The 16318-nt window shown below is 37.1% G+C and overlaps 1 protein-coding gene across 1 annotated transcript in view; it reads right to left on the minus strand.

Moving 5' to 3' along the window:
- Window positions 1-16318, minus strand: part of CNOT2 (CCR4-NOT transcription complex subunit 2) — an 83996-nt gene that overhangs the window by 26310 nt on the left and 41368 nt on the right. Inside the window, exon 2 of the mRNA XM_058023097.1 lies at window positions 7854-7976. Coding sequence (XP_057879080.1) covers window positions 7854-7964 — 111 coding nt within the window. The 5' untranslated portion in view covers window positions 7965-7976. The remainder of the gene's footprint in view (window positions 1-7853; window positions 7977-16318) is intronic.

Raw genomic sequence — 16318 nt, forward strand, 5'->3', positions numbered from 1 at the left:
TGAAGATTCAAGATGAATGGTATTAGTAGTACTAAAAACATTTCTTCTGGCACTTTGCAATCATTATTTCATCTGACTGGGCTACTTGCCACACATAATATATATATTATTATTATGCCACACAGAATATATAACAACTCTCCAAGAGCATACTGGCAACTGTGACTGGTAGTCACTTGAATTTCTTTTTGTCTACAATGGCCAAAAGTCATAACCTTAATAAAAACCAAAGCAGACTAAGCCTCAAGGTGACTAAAGCCTCTTCCAGTTGCTAAGACCTATTAAGCTTTACCCAATTATGTTACAATCTTAGGGAAAAACCACTCAGAATTACATTTGCAACAACCTAGATCAATTTGTAAGTGGTTAACAGCCACAAAACCCAGCATGGGATTTCTGCTTCTATTCCAAAGTTGTGTCACTGAACTAGGCAGATTTTTTTTCTATTAGCTTTCCCGATGTTGCTATTACAAGACAGAGGAGGCCTATGACTTGCCTCTCCCGTGGGACAGGGGGACTACTGGGCAAAAAAGACCTTGTGTAACATGAAGGCTGCACTTTATTTTGCAGGATACAGGAAAGACCAACACTCAGTACTGGCAGGCTGATGACACTCAAGACATGGACATCATTTTACACACGCGTCTCAAACGGTGACTGCAATTTTGATCGTGGAAGGTTATGCATCTAAACTAAAACCAACTGATGATCCAAGTTATCAATTCTGCCCAATTTTGCTCGACTGGTCCACACCAAGAACCAATACACTGCAAGGGGCTCTCAGACAATTCCCTATCCCTACTGCTGAGAGATTTTTCTGTAACTACTTTCATTACTCTTGATCAGTTTACTGCAGGAAATTCATTTGAGATTGTCAACAAATCTAAAAAAAAACAGCATCAAGAAATGTTCAAATTTGCCAGAAGTGTGAAGAGAACACTGCACTTTACAAGCCTCTCGGAGGGTGCAGAACACAGGAGCAGAGGGGCGGTGGGAGGAGGCCCTGCAGCAGCGCGGGCCGAACGGGCTCCTGCCGCCCGCAGGCAAAGCCCCAGCTCAGCCTGGGGACAGCTGCCTGGGCCAGCACTGCCACCGCAGCACAAGTCAGCAGGGTGGCACCCAGAAAACTCAGAAAACAATTCTGTGGAGGCTGCTACATAACATAGTTATAGCCCAAAGCTACTTTCTTAAACATGAAGCAAGCCTAGCTAAAATATATTGATTAAGCACTACAAAGTCAACTCCTAGAAGCAAAATGTGTTAGAATAAGCAAGTTTGCGAGAAGTATCTGGCCTGATAAATGATGGAATTCTCACAGATGCAAACATCAGCATAATTTTGTATTTACACTACTTTATTTCTGGTATCTGCCATCTGTGCTGCACTATTTATTAACAACTTCTGACCCACAGAGCCTCAAAAGAAGTGTTATACTGACATAAAACCAGTAGTAAAACAAGTCAAGAAATAACAGATAAAAATACTAGACTCTGGCAGTTTTTTAGTAGTGTTATTAGTCTTCCTCGTTACACCACCTTCTAATATAGCACTCACAACAAGTCCCATATTACAAGAAAGTATTTCTAAATCTCAATATCATAAAACAATGAAAACCTTGTATACATATAAATACAGGTTATTATCTGCCAGTGAAAATTATTACTGATGTAAATAATTTGTGAAATATAAACTCAAATACAATACTGCAAAATAAATGAGATTTTATTCAGTCTTTCATATTTCATAATATCTGATTGGTTGTGATCTTTTGCCTTCAGCAGCACTTGGAGAGCACAAGGAGGTAGGACCACACTTCTGATGGCAGCAATATCTCAATATCTTAGAGACAAGATGCTACTTTTGAATGACAATGACACTATTACTGTGAGGTTAACATGGCTACCCAAGTAAAAACAAATTCTCCCTGTGCAGAGACATTAAATCGTCTGATAGATACTACAGTTTATCAGTGAGCCAAATGACTACTGAAAGCTCATTGAAAGATGCTATAAAAAAAGCCAAAGAAACTGAGAACTAGGACAACAAAGCAAATATTTTACACCAATTAAATAAGCAGCTGCATACAAAAAAACAAAACCAAAATGCCCACCACTCAGCTCATAAACCATCAATATTACAAAACAGCATGTTCAATGAAATGGGTTATTGGGTAAGAAACCACAACCCTCCCCTTCTAGAAAATGCACATGATTTTATGTATGGAATTAATCTAGTTAAAGGCCTCACTTCAAAAGCTAGAGCTGACATATAAAAATTATTATACATTGTGAAGTGGAGATGCAGTAAAATAAAGCTTCTAGATGAAGCTAAGATGAAAATCAGAAAAGTATAGAACACCTACCACAGTCATTCAATTATTCTATAAAAAGCCTAAATACAAACAGAATCATAATGAAAATTATACTACAGTCATCAACAGTAAAATTAGTTTCCTTGTGACATAATTCCAAATTGTAAAGGGATGTAAACTAACTTACATTTGGACATATTTTTCAGACACATATTTGCACACTGTGTGAAATAGTATAAAAACACACTTTTGTCTCTAAGCAAAATTAATTTATGATGTATTGTCTTATTTGATAAATCCATTCATGTGCAAATTCATAGGTGACACAGTAAAGGGTACATTTTGTATTTGAAACTTTTTGTTCTTTCAGCATACTGTATAACTTTCTTATGAAAATGCACACTCTAGGCAGAATGATGATAGGCTCTGAAAGTGAACTGCATTAAAACACAAAGCTCCTGAAATTGTTACTAATCTCATTCCCTGCCAATCCTTCCAAGTATTTTTCCACTTTTGCCACTATCAATTGCATTGCAATTTCCATACATTTAAAGTTTGTTTGTTTCCAACAGGGTTTTCATTTGTTTGTTCTTGGTCTTTTTCCTTTTGTTGGTTGTTAGGGTGGTTTTTTTTTTAAACATTATTGTGTACTCAGTAATACATGCAAGGAATGTTTAATCACTCTTCTGAAAGGTGAAAAGTAACTCTTATTGCTTTGTAGCTCACACTTCAAAGAGTGAAGCCTAAGTCATATGTTTCACAAAGCAAGCAGGGCAAACCAACTCACTATTCAGTCAAATCTACAAGAATGCTTACATGCAAAGTAATGCATGTGAAAATATTCATTTGCCATTTATAATTAAGACATTAATCTTTTTATTTCTCAAAATAAACTTTAGGGTTTTTTCTCCCTCCACAAATGGATCAAAACTATTCAGACAATTACAAGTTAGGCTAATGTACAGTATCTCTATTCAGCCAAGCAGCATTAGTGTGAATGCTACAACTGCTCCTGACACAAGGGGGTTTCATGGGAATTCTTAAATACATACAAGTCCATATGAAGCATCTGATGTAAAATTATGACTAAGGCAAGAAAGATACCTTAGGAAACATGATACCATAGGTCTCCTCAGAATCCTGACATAACAGCATTAAAAAGTCAGCAATTCATCTGGATCAATGAGGTTCAGCAGCCTTAAAGTCAAAGTTGTCTCCAGAAAATTGACTAAACTCTTACACACTTAGTTTCCAAAACTTAGCAAGATTCTGGATCTCAATCATAATGGCAAGATAAACCTTCAGGGTTTTCTCTCTTGTAAAAGTACCACCTCCTTGTAAGGCCAAGTATTTCAAAATACAGTAAAAGTAAAGGTTCTAGGAGTTTAATAGAATCACAGTAAGAGGCCTTTGACAACGCTTTGCTGTATCAGTATCACTGAAATCTGCCTTCGTGCAACTGTCTCATGATGGAGGAACCCCTGAATGTCATCCACCACAGATGTGCTTCAGCTCAAGATGGAAGAAACCTTTGGAAAGCAGGCTCCCAGAATCAACAACCCATTTTTCTGTACACAATATCCAAATCTGGGGACTTCCTAGTGCTAGGGAGTTACACAAACAATTGCAATGAGACAAATCTAATCTTCAAGCTAAATCTCACCTGCTACAATTAAAAACACAAATCAGAAGTATTACTACCACCTCACTGCAAGCATTTTGCTATCTGTTGAGCAACTGGAAAAGAAAATGAACAGTGAAGTTCTGGGCCAAGATTTGAAAAAAATATTAACTGAAAAAAATCTCCTAAGTTTTCCGACTGGGTAGACCTTCATTAAAATGCACATGTGTCTACTGTCAGATTTATTGCTACAAAACAGAAGGTGACCTTATCTCACACTCTCAAGTACACATTTTTAGTAGGTTGGGCTAAATTGGTCAAACCTTGTGGAGCCCTTCTTACATTCTCATACATGAGAAATCAAAGAAGTTCAGATTGTATTGGTCCAATCTTTTCTCAAATCTCATCTGCATTTTTCTTTTGTTCATTTAACAACTGTAGTTTCAGAAATACATAAGCACCATGAGTTACCAATTTCTACAGTTCTCTATTCAAATAAAAATACATGTATCCATGTCCTGAAAATTATTTTGCTGAGTGCACAGACAGCTCAATTAAATTTGTGAAATTAGCAACAAGTAAGCTCTGCAATTGTTTTGCAGGTGCCCAGTGCATCATCTTATCAATTTATATTAAAAGGATCCCACTTGTTGCCAGCAAAAAGTTACACTATTTTCTTAACCTGTTCTTTGTTCTGTAAGTACTGTAAAACACCTAATTTATTTCCCAAAGGATTATTAACCTGCTTATAATTAATTCACTGACCAAGTGCAGAAAGAGTCACAGACAGAGCATTCATGCATGTACTCTGTTTCTCTACCCTACCTAGCTCAGCAAGCATGTGATGATTCAAGTCAAAGCAACTTATTCAGTACAAAAAAAAAGCCTAAGATGGCTTGAACAAGATGTAATCTCATCTAAGGAACCATAGTTGTGGGCCTAAAATAACTTATCCAATCAGTATCTGTATGATCTTGGAAGCACTTGTGTATGTGAGTAACAGGCAACTTTTCCATTTCAACTACCGTATTAGTCCTGTTTATTTACAACTGCTTTCTCTAGTGAAACAATAGGTAAATTAAAAGAAAACTTTTATCTCTTAGCTACACTGAGGCTGAAATAAAAGTAACATGTCCGAAATTATTTGCTGCTAGTTCTTTCCCCATGTCAAAAATATTCGAAATTTAGGACAGGGTTTAGCTTGACTTTACTGTAAAAATAAAGTGAAAACTAAGTTTTGAAGTTTATACAAAGGCTTGCAGTAATAGCCTTTACTCTAAATTTTAGAAGGATTTCACCATTCCCTATGTTCCCCCATTCCTATACTCCCCAGCTTTGAGTACACCTACACACAAGCAGCAACAGATCCTTGGAAAGGAGCAACTCTCAAGATCAGAATCACTAAAATTTCAACAAAATGAAAAGGAGAAATACCTAGCTATATCCAGTATAAGGGCAAATATTAAACAAGCTTTAGCCCTTGCTGAAAAACAGAATTTAGTGAGTCCATTCACAGAAGCTTCCACCAAAACCATTCTATTTCAGTTGGAAGAACTCTAGAAAATAAATGAAGCATAAATGAAGGACTCTGCATTCATATCTACATATCATACACTGGAGAGAAAAAGATTACATTTCAGTATTTTTTATAGGTCAGTTGCAAATGCCTACCACATTAATTGTATCTGCTTTCAGTAAAGATATAAATGGAGCTGAAGTTGAAAAAGGAAGAATAACAAACTGCAGTAAAATTGCACCTTCTTTAGATAATATAAGAGTAATTTGCTTCTTTCCCTGATATGTCTTCTGCCTTTATTTTATTACCATAGTAGATGTGAAGACAGAAAGATTCAAAGTGCTTCAAGATCTAGAACGCTGGAATTTTCCCCTAGGTGTTCATAAAACTGGATCTAGGTTTTGAACATCAGTCTTTATTAGCTTACTTGGAAAAACTTCTGAGCAATTTTATTTTAGCCTGTCAATACAGAGTCAATATATTTATTTTACTTTCATATACAACATTTTTAGCTGAATTCTAGTTGAAAGACTACTTGAAAACATGGTTATTTTCAAGACGCAAAGGTTTACAAAGCTGTGCAAGAAGTTGGAAACTTAAGAGAATGTAACAACCTTTCCAACCCTCCTTATCTACTGTGAGCCAAGTGAAAGAGCAAATGGAACATGTAATACACAGTATGCATTTAGCTATACCTAACTGATCAAAGGTGTACAGTCAATATTATTGCCATAAATTTATTTGCATAAACGTATAAAAAAGTCAGAATAGCATATAACAGTTTAAAATTTCATAAGCATAAACTCAGAAAGTTGTAATGGTCAACAGTTAAGCTACAGGACTTGGGGAACCTTAAAATAATTTAGAAATAAAACTTTAAAAAGCTTTTGTAAATCCACTTTTCTATTTCCTGTTGGAATGACATCATTCTTCTGCCAACTACAGGCTTCTATGCCCCATTTTGGCCACTTCTCCCACAGGCCTTCAAGATTTCCCATTTGTTATTCCTGGTGTATGGAACACCCACCTTCTTCCTCTTCAAGTGCCATTCTAAGATCCACTTCTGCAACTCTACCTACAGAAAAAGTAGGCAACTAAAACATTCATTCACTGTGTCAATGATGTGCCAAGCCATCAGCTTTCACTGTGTATGCTGTGCAGCATAGCATTTATCTCACTTTATCTTTCTTACTACACCATAATGATTTCACCCTCAGTGCATCAAGTCTAAAAGGAGGGATTTAATGTAACAAATTAACTTTGGAAAAATTCTCTCTATTGTTTTTGAGTGCTAGCTGCACCTCTTGGTGACCACAGAAAGGATGTAATTCCACATCATAAATATTCCACTGTGCCTATGTGCATCTGTGGTACATGTATATGTGTAATCAACATAAAGAGAAAAAAGCAGCCCATTTAGTTTTGTTTACACTGTACTACATTTTCATCCTTTGCTGGCTCTTATCAATTTATGAAACTGAATTGGAAAGCTGCATTTATGCTTTTTTTTTAATTGCATTTTGTCTAAAAAAGCCTTCTACTCTCTAAACCTATTTCCTTCTCTTTGAAAATCTAAATTAAAATTCAGCTAAGAGTCTGTAGGAAATGCTTCTCTTGACACAGGCCAAGGTCTATCAAGACTATGTTCACAACTGCTATTAACGATATTTCTAGACAGTCTTGGAGGTAGACTTGAAGCATTTTCACCTTCTTAAAAATTTGAATAGAATTGTTTTTTTTTTTAATTAGAAAGGATGTGTTGCCTACACATATCAAATACAAGCCTACCATGAGATTATATTACTGACCTGCAGGTGACATGAACTTCAAGCCACACTTTCAAGTCCTCCATGTATTTCTTCATGCTACTCCATGTAAAAGTGACATACTTTACTGCCTAATATATTTATCTTTGGTAAGAAGCAGCAGAGCTTCACTAATGTCAATGCAGTTCTAACATACAATTTGTCATTAATGAGTGGAAAAAATGTTTAGGAATTGCTAGTTTTGTAACTGTGTGGCATTCCAAATAGGAGAAATACCTAACTTAGATTACTTCAGTAAACAAATTGCACAAAGCATTTTCATCAGAAACTAAAAATGGCTGAAGATGTAAAACACAAAACCACAACAAAAAACCTGAAGACCCTGCACAGAAGCACAAGATGTAATCAATAACTCAATTTAAATTACAAACACAATGCTTCAAGATGAAAAGAAAAAAACCACAAAACAACATTGGCAAGTATATGGCTGAATTTTACGTGAATAAATTCACTGAAATTAAAGCACTTGCTGCTGGAAATGTACAGCTTAAAGCTAAATGAAGATCTTCCTCACATACATTTCACATATTGAAACTATCTCAGTACTGAAAGGAGAAAAAATAAGCTTATTCAACTTACATCTTTTTCTGACCGATGTGGGAACATCGATGATTGGCTGTAGTACATGTTCTCATCATGGTAGTCACCATCAACCCCCTCTACAAACTTCTTCCTTGAAGCACCAAACATGCTGTTTGTCACCTAAATAAGAAGAAAATGTATTATACACCATATATCATTTGGTTTGTTACATAGTTGGTATATATTTTAAATATATATCGATAGAAGGATGGTTAAAACCCATTTCTAAATATCTGAAAATTCCCCTTAAAAATACTTTCCATATATTGCCAGTGTAATGGTGCTTTCAAGAGGGATTTTCATGTGACAAACTCATATTCCAGAAACAACTGGGGTGGGAAAAGGGGACATATTTTCATTTTTTGGAAGGGTGTTGTTACGTTTATTTTACACTCAAGCTTACTTAAAATTACAACATGTCAGAAAATAAAAGAGCAAACTTCCCTAGTTTTCCTCTCCTCAGGTAAACATTCAGCCTAAAAGGAAATAATTAAGAATATTCTTTAGAACTCAGACACCTTAAAAGAAATAGCAAAAATAAAAGAGAGAAGAAAAAAGAAAGATCTGTGAAATCTTCCATATCTCATCACCAGCAAACCAGCTTTCAACTTGACCCCACTCAGATCCACAATAACTAAAAGAAGGCTGAGCTTAACCACACTCAACAACTTCATCCCAGACTGGCAAAGTTACTGCAGACAGCCCACCAAAACCCACTAGGTTTTATTTTACCCTTGCTCCCGGGATCGCACACGCACACAGTGCTGCTAAGTCAGGAAATGGAAGCCAGAGAAACAGCAGCCACACAGCTGGTCACAGAATCTTAATTCATTAGCAAATTCAATCCTGCAGCAAGGTCACACAATGTCACTGAAGCATCTTCTGCACACAGTGTGTACTTCTCTACCTCTCATTTGATCACCTGACTATGAAGCTCTGGCCCAGCACAGCGCGCACTCACCAAGCCCTGTTTTAACCACCCAGGTTAATGTTCAAACCAGCCAAGTGGCACATGCAGGTCAGCACAGAGCAACTTCCCAGCTTCTTGTACCATATGGGGAGACTGGAGAGAGTCTCCAGTCTCTGAGCTACTGCCCTACAGAACTTACCTTCACAAGGATCTTTATAATCTCAAAAGGTAAGGAAGCTAAGGTAGAGTTCACTTATGAAATGCTCTGAACCTTAAAATTTACTATCTTCACTACAGCATTAGACAAACAAAAACACGGGATTTCAAACTTCTTAAAAAAAAAAAAAGTCAGTCTGCATTACCTTAGGCTCATGCTTGAAACTGAAATTTCAAAATATTTATTTTGGTTGGCTTCAAGAAGAGTTACTTTCAGCCAGAAATCCTCTTGACAGAAATCCCTGCTGACACAAAATTACTGTGATATTCCTCACAGTATGGCTTATTCAAATTTCACCTTTCCTGATGAAGATTTCCAAGCTGTATTTAAATAACATGGCTGTTCCTAGACTGGTAACAATTAAGCCCCATGGTTTCAAAGTCACAGTACTTTTGATTAACAGTAGTCAACACCTGGGATGCATTTAATACAGCTATACTCCACGGAATGATCTCAAAAAATTTAGCTAAACAAGAGTCTACTGCACTACTCCTACAAGAGGATTTCAGATATTCAGACTACTGATATTCCAGAACAAATGTAAAATCTGTTACAAATATGTGAAGGATGGCATGTAAAGATACTACATACCTTCCTCAGATGAAACTTGTCTTTTATGTTTTTTACAAAATATCTGCAAATATAAGGTCCCCAAGTGCTAGAATGCAATCAGCTGACTTTCACACTTATAGTGAAGCTTTCATTACACTGTAAGCATATCCCACTGTGTTAATCCCCTTACAATGCAATTATCACCTACCAGATGGGATGGAGCATTTAACAGGCTAAGGGGATTATCTTGTCCTTTGCTCTGCCTGAGTAAAGTGCAGAGAGATGAGCAGTTGCCTTTAACTGCAGTAAAAAGGATAGTGAAATGCTTTGGCAAAGCTATCTTCAGCAATGAAGAGAAGCTGCAGTCTCACCCAACTACTGCTCCTGAGAAGCAGAAAAGCAGCTTTACACAAGTCCCAAAGAATTCTTTGGTACTCCTTTAACAATACCTGGGATAAGTAAAGGATTATTTTTTGTCACATAACCTTCTCTTGTGATATATCATCAGAATAACAACTGAATTGTGATAGAAAGCAAGTCCCTGATGCATATGTGGTACTGTACTAAAGTAATAAGAAACCCTGAGCTACAATACAGGACCTATATAAGGGGAAAAAAATATTGTCTTTGACCCAGCAGATTTTGATCTTATTTCTTCAAAGGTTTACACGTGGCTGGCTACATATATACTGTAAAGATCTCTAAGTCAGTGGGTCAGACCTCTCAAAATATATGTCTATAGCTGCTCAAAGAGAGTATGTCCAAATGTAGTCTTTCTACTGAAAAGTTGAAAAATATTTTAAATTCCCCACTAAATTCAAACTTTTTAAAATATTATTTTCTATACTGAAAATCATAAATGACAGTGGCCCAAAAAACTAATCAAGACTACTCCCTGAAGACTGATGAAGTACAATGATATTAATATGGAGTCTGACAAGGGCATGGTTATAAAGAAAGAAAATGAAGAAAACTTCTAATAATTAGATAAATATTGGTTTTTTTATTGGAAATTCATATTTCTACGTGACACCTAACAGAACTGTGCTGATGAACTCCAGAGAAAACACAGCAGGCTGCAGCTGTAGAGGAAGAGTTCAGGAAGGCTGAGGAGCCTGCAGTGCTCCTGTCTGCTACCCAGCTGCATCACTGCACCCAAGTATCCTGGAGACCTTTGAAGACTTTTTGCTGACAGTTCCTCACAACAGCATTTTTGTATGTGATTTTGTGTTGTTCAGAGCTGCCAAGCGAAGCAGTCGCATGCAGTGTTCAAGCTGTCCAAACTCCCACTGAGGAAGTGGTGCAGGCAGTGGAGGGCACTCTGGCAAGCACCTAAAGGATTCATGTTAGGCACTCCTAACATGATTCCACTCCACTAGAAAGAGCTGTCTCCTGTTCTTAGGGTGAACCACAGCACACATCGCAACAGAGAAATGTGGTGGTACAATTCACAACACTATCCAGCCCTGTCACAAAACTAACAGCACAGTAACATGAGGCAAGCTGCTAAAAACCAGTAACAGAAAGAGCAGGAACTGGGATTAGAGACTTGAACTGCAGCTGCTATAGCCAGGTTGCTTACTTTGTGCTCATTCTGAAGCTAAAACCAGCAGCCAATTTACCTACTTCCCAATAGTCACTGGTGACAGTGAACGGCTGGCAGACTTCTGAATCAGAGCACTTATCCCCATGCAGACTTTTACATTACAGCAGGTTTATGCAATGACAGTGTCATACTGTTGCCAGGTTAGCAGCAGGCACCTTCCAATCCATGGTAACTTATTCCAGGATTCACTAACACGCTCATTAGTCACTCATGCTACAAGCATATGCAGAGATATTGGAAAAACACTGTTGTGGTACTCTTTGTAAGAAGGTGTGAGAATAACTGGGTCTGTGCCAAATGCAGACAGATCTGCAGATGGAACTTAGCTGCTTATTTCCTAGGACAAGAAGCCACTGAGAAACCTCATACACAGACTGACAGATCGCTGCCCAATCAGCTATGAAAGTAAATACAGCAGAGTTCATGAAGCCCTTACAAATAGATCTTAAACCCTTTGGAAATTAACAGAGACCTGAGGTTTTCCACCTTCAGGTACAGGTCTAAATTGGTGAGGGGAAGAGAGGTAGAAATCAGCCCTTATATTTCAGTTCCTCTTTCATATATATCCATACACACACGCCAACACAATCTCACAGAAGTGGTATGCCAACTGCATGACAATTTTATTACACACAGAATTCTTGTCTCTCAGACTAATGTTATGATTCCCCTCTCCTAATCCTCTAAGTACTTTCTTTTCTACTGTGGGAACTCAGTTCTCCGTTGCACAAGACACACTGGCAGTGTAACCGCTCATTAAAAATGTAGAAACGGTGCACTTAGGTCAATTCATTCTTTAGCGTAATGTTGCAAAAGTACTTACAACTCCCACTGATAGTCCCATGCAAAATATTATTAGAAAATATTCAAGGTGACAGAGGAAAGAAAGGGAAGGAGCTACATATTAGGAAGGAGTTAAGAGAATTAACCTAATACATGGCCACAAACCACATTGTCCACTTCTGATCAAGTGAACACACGCACTTCTTTCAAAGCGTGAGCTGCACCTGCCTCAGGGCAACCCTTGGTATCAACCGAGGCTGGGAGATGAAGAGATTGAGAGCAGCCCTGCCAAAAGGGCTTGGGTGTGTTGGTGAATGAGACTGGACATGTGGCAGCAGTGTGCCCTTAAAGACCAGAACACCAACTGGATCGTGGTAATCCAAAGCAGTGTGCGACCAGCAGGGCGAGGGTGGGGATTCTGCCCCTCTGCTCTGCTCTGGTGAGACCCCACTTGGAGAGCTGCATCCAGCTCTGGGGTTCCCAGCATGGGAAGGACATCACCCTAATGGAATGAATCCACCAAAGGGCCACCACGATGACTGGAGGGATGGAGCACCTCTCCTATGAGGAAAGGCAGAGAGAAATGAGATTATTTAGCCTGGAAAAGAGAAGTTTTGAGGATACTTTATTTGTGGCCTTCCAGTACCTGAAGGGAGCCTACACAAAATATGGATCAAATTCTGAGAGGAGAAGAAGGAAATTATTTTAAACTGACAGCAAGTAGGTTTAGGTTAATGTTATGAAGAAATTCCTTACTGCGAGGGTAATGAGGCACTGGCACAATGAGGCTGCCCAGAGAAGTTGTGGATGCCCCATCCCCAGTTTTCAGGTTGGATGGGGCTGTGAGCAACCTGGTCTAATGGAAAGTATTTCTGCCACGGCAGGGGTCTGGAAACAGATTATCTCTAAGGCCCTTTCCAGTCTAGCCATTCTGGGATTCTATGTTTAGAACTCACAACTTCAAGCTAATGTTCATCAAGCAAAATGCAGTCAGAAACCTGGTAAGACCTTTAAATTCTTCTGTGGAACATTTCCTAACAACAGGAGAACTTGAAGCACTGTACAAAGCTTATGAACTTGAAGGATCTAATAACCAGTTTGCTGTGGTCACTGACCTTTATACTTCAGCTGAGAAAATAACCCAAAACAACCCAAAATAAGCCAGTACTTATTTCTCTTTATATCTTCTTTAAAATATTTTAAATTGGGAGGAATACTGCAGTATAGCATAATTCAGCACACAAAAATGTCTCACCAATAACTGAAAAATATCTTATTAAAACTGAATTTTTATGAAAAACTACTAAAAATTTTGTCTTAAGCTGCAAGAAAATCTTAAAAATTTACTTATAAAGTGGTTCTATGATTGTGTATCAATGTCAGTTTAACATCCTGAAGCAAATTATTAAAAAATGAAAACTAATAATATTTTTTTGTTTTGTTATATTACTATAGGCAGTGCCTACAGAGCACTCCCTCACGCCATTAACATAGCCAAATCTAAACTAAGATGATACTATAAAATCTCAGAGAATGAATACTTTTAATTTTCCATAGAGTAGAAAAACCAACATTGAATTACAACTGATGAAACTCATCATCTTTGTGAGATTAAAACTATACACAGTAATACAAGCTGGGAAAAAAAAGAGAAACCCTTTTAGGAATTCTAGCAGTATCTTCCCCTTCCTGCCTCTTCAGTGACTACAGTGTTTGTCAACAGGCACACTATCATTACATGGAAGCAATTAAAAGTTGTAATCTCAGTTTGATGTTACAGAGCTTCTACCCAATTATCTTCTATTGCTGCTGATGTTGCTGCCTAGGTATTAATAAGCAAAGGCAATAATTTACTGTATTTCTTTTCTGTCACAAATCACTGTTTTCACAGAAGATGACATATTTACACATGGGAAGGATCTACAAAAGTGACCCTTAATGAGCCTTTTAGTGAGAAATAAGTGTCTCTCAAAATGTCTATCAAAAATCACATGAAACACAAAATGAGCCTGCAATTTAAGTCAAAATACAGAAGCTGGAATTCCATCAGTTGGTTTGCTAGCATAAATTAAATTTATAGTAAAAACTACTACAGCTTATGGTCCTATTTCTCACCAAAGATAATTCCTATTTAACTTAAAGTGGAATTGACATACAATAGAATATATATTACCAAGTTGCTAAATGCAAAAAACCTTTAAAATCCCAAACCTTTAGCGATAAGTTAAAGCTATTTTAAAAATATATGAAAAGTACACTGATAGAAATAGATTTCATTTTCTACATGAAAGACAAAACAAAACCAGAAGTGGAGATCCTCTGTTTTCTCATTTCATAATCGCAGTTTGTCCACTTCTTCAAGGTGAATGATAACCTCTACCAGAACACTGTATGATAATGCTATGATAACAAACAACAACTTTGTAGTACCAAAAGAACATCATCATGGCAAACCGAGTATTTCACTATATTTCTTTCAAAAGCTACACTACAACTGTGAATCTATGCTGCATACAAACTATATCCAAGAAATGGCAGTCCCTAACATTAAACAAGCCACAGAAATTCTCCTGAACAAGAACAACATGCTAACTGCTGTTAATCATCTTTAACTCTTACAAAATAAACATTTTAAAACACTCCTGAAATAGCATAGGAGGAATAGGAAAAATTATCCTACATTAAAATAAGAATAACCCAACATTGAAATTACTAAAGCTGAACTGGAAAATTGTGAGTATAAGAAACTCCACTTTGTCTTGTAACATGGTTGACACCAAGTCCATCCTGGGAAAAAGTCTTGCAGGTTCTCCTCCTGGTACAGACACAACACTTGAAATATATTAGCAATCAACAGTAGTTTGGGATATGACTTCTCTTTAAGCTGGATGCCTTTTATGGGTTTGATCAATGAGTTATACTCATAGGGAAAAGAATCTTCTGATAGACCATTCAAACAAAATCCAAACACATAAAACACATACACTTCTGCAAATCTGCTGCTGCCTTTCTTGTATTTTCAAATACAAGAATGGCAGCAGCAGATTTGCAGAAGTGACAAGGGCAAACAAATTCGCACTCCATCCAGAGCAGTCTGGGGAGAAATCAGGATGATGCCACATGCATTCCACCTTAGTCAATGACAGGAGCTGAGAAGGAGGAATGTGTGTCCTCTGCAGACATGGCAATGAAATCACAAGTCCTGACTACCGCACACATCTGCACACCCACACACACACTGTAAAATACACAGCTGTATTTTCTTGTCAAGGCCATGGTTTAAGAAATATTGTCCATTGGGAACAATGACTACTTGTCTGATATTATTATAAAAATAAACCTTTCCTACAAAAACTGGTACTTGGTTAATGTAGGAATGGGTGAATCTCAGAAGAAATTCAGCTGTAAAGTCGGTAGATAAATAACCAAAATACGTCAAAATTCCATTTCAGAAAGATAATGAAATGTCTTCAAATACCCTTATAACAAGCTTATTACTGCAGTGACACTTTTCCTGGCTCCTCAGAAATTTATTTTGTGAGTTCCTCTCAATCACTATTTTACATCTCAGCCATAATAAAAAAGTGACATTGGCAGGTATCAGAATGGCACCTTCCTACCTTCTTTTGCTTGATAACCTTTTGACTCATCCCATTATGTAATTCAGAAACACAGTGGTTGAAAACTACTTGCAGTTTGAACTAAAAATTGATTTTGTAATTGAAGAAATTGCAGTTTGCCATATGAGCTGCATTAGTGCTTTTAAGTATTTCACCGTTGACACAACAAGTTTAGTTGTTTTTCAGCAATTTTCCTTTTGTAACAAATCAGATTAAGATAACCTCTTATTCAGCAAGTTCATCTATTTGAATTTTATTTCCAGTTTCATACCTGGGCTTGCCTTTTTTTGTTGCTTTGTGGCACATTCTTTTAAAAATGAAATAAAAAGACAATTTATCCAATTAGAAATTCTAGATCTACTCAGATACCCTCTGGAGACTTCCTTAATAGAGCATATACAATCGTAAAGCCTGGCTTTAGAAGATCAGAAAATCCCTAATACAATAAGTTCTTCAGATATAACAAAATCCTACCATTTCCTCCAGGCCCCCAAGAAAGAAGTTGGAATGTGGAATTTTCTTAAACACTGTGATCCTCAGAGCAAACTGATAAACATGCAACTTCTGTGTTCAGCAAAATTCTGTTGCAGCCAACTGTGCATATGGCCAAACTCACATGATGCATGTGCAGTCTGAAAGCTGAAAGGATTAAGGTAACTGCAGAAATGAACCCATAAAGTAAAATTACACTAAGCACATGCACATTGTTCTGAATTACTTAAAAATGTAACCGATTCTATAAATTTCGCATGGAAGCAAAAAAGGAAATTGTGA

This window comes from Melospiza georgiana, chromosome 4 (genome assembly GCF_028018845.1).
Source record: "Melospiza georgiana isolate bMelGeo1 chromosome 4, bMelGeo1.pri, whole genome shotgun sequence".
Classification (NCBI taxonomy): Eukaryota; Metazoa; Chordata; class Aves; order Passeriformes; family Passerellidae; genus Melospiza; species Melospiza georgiana.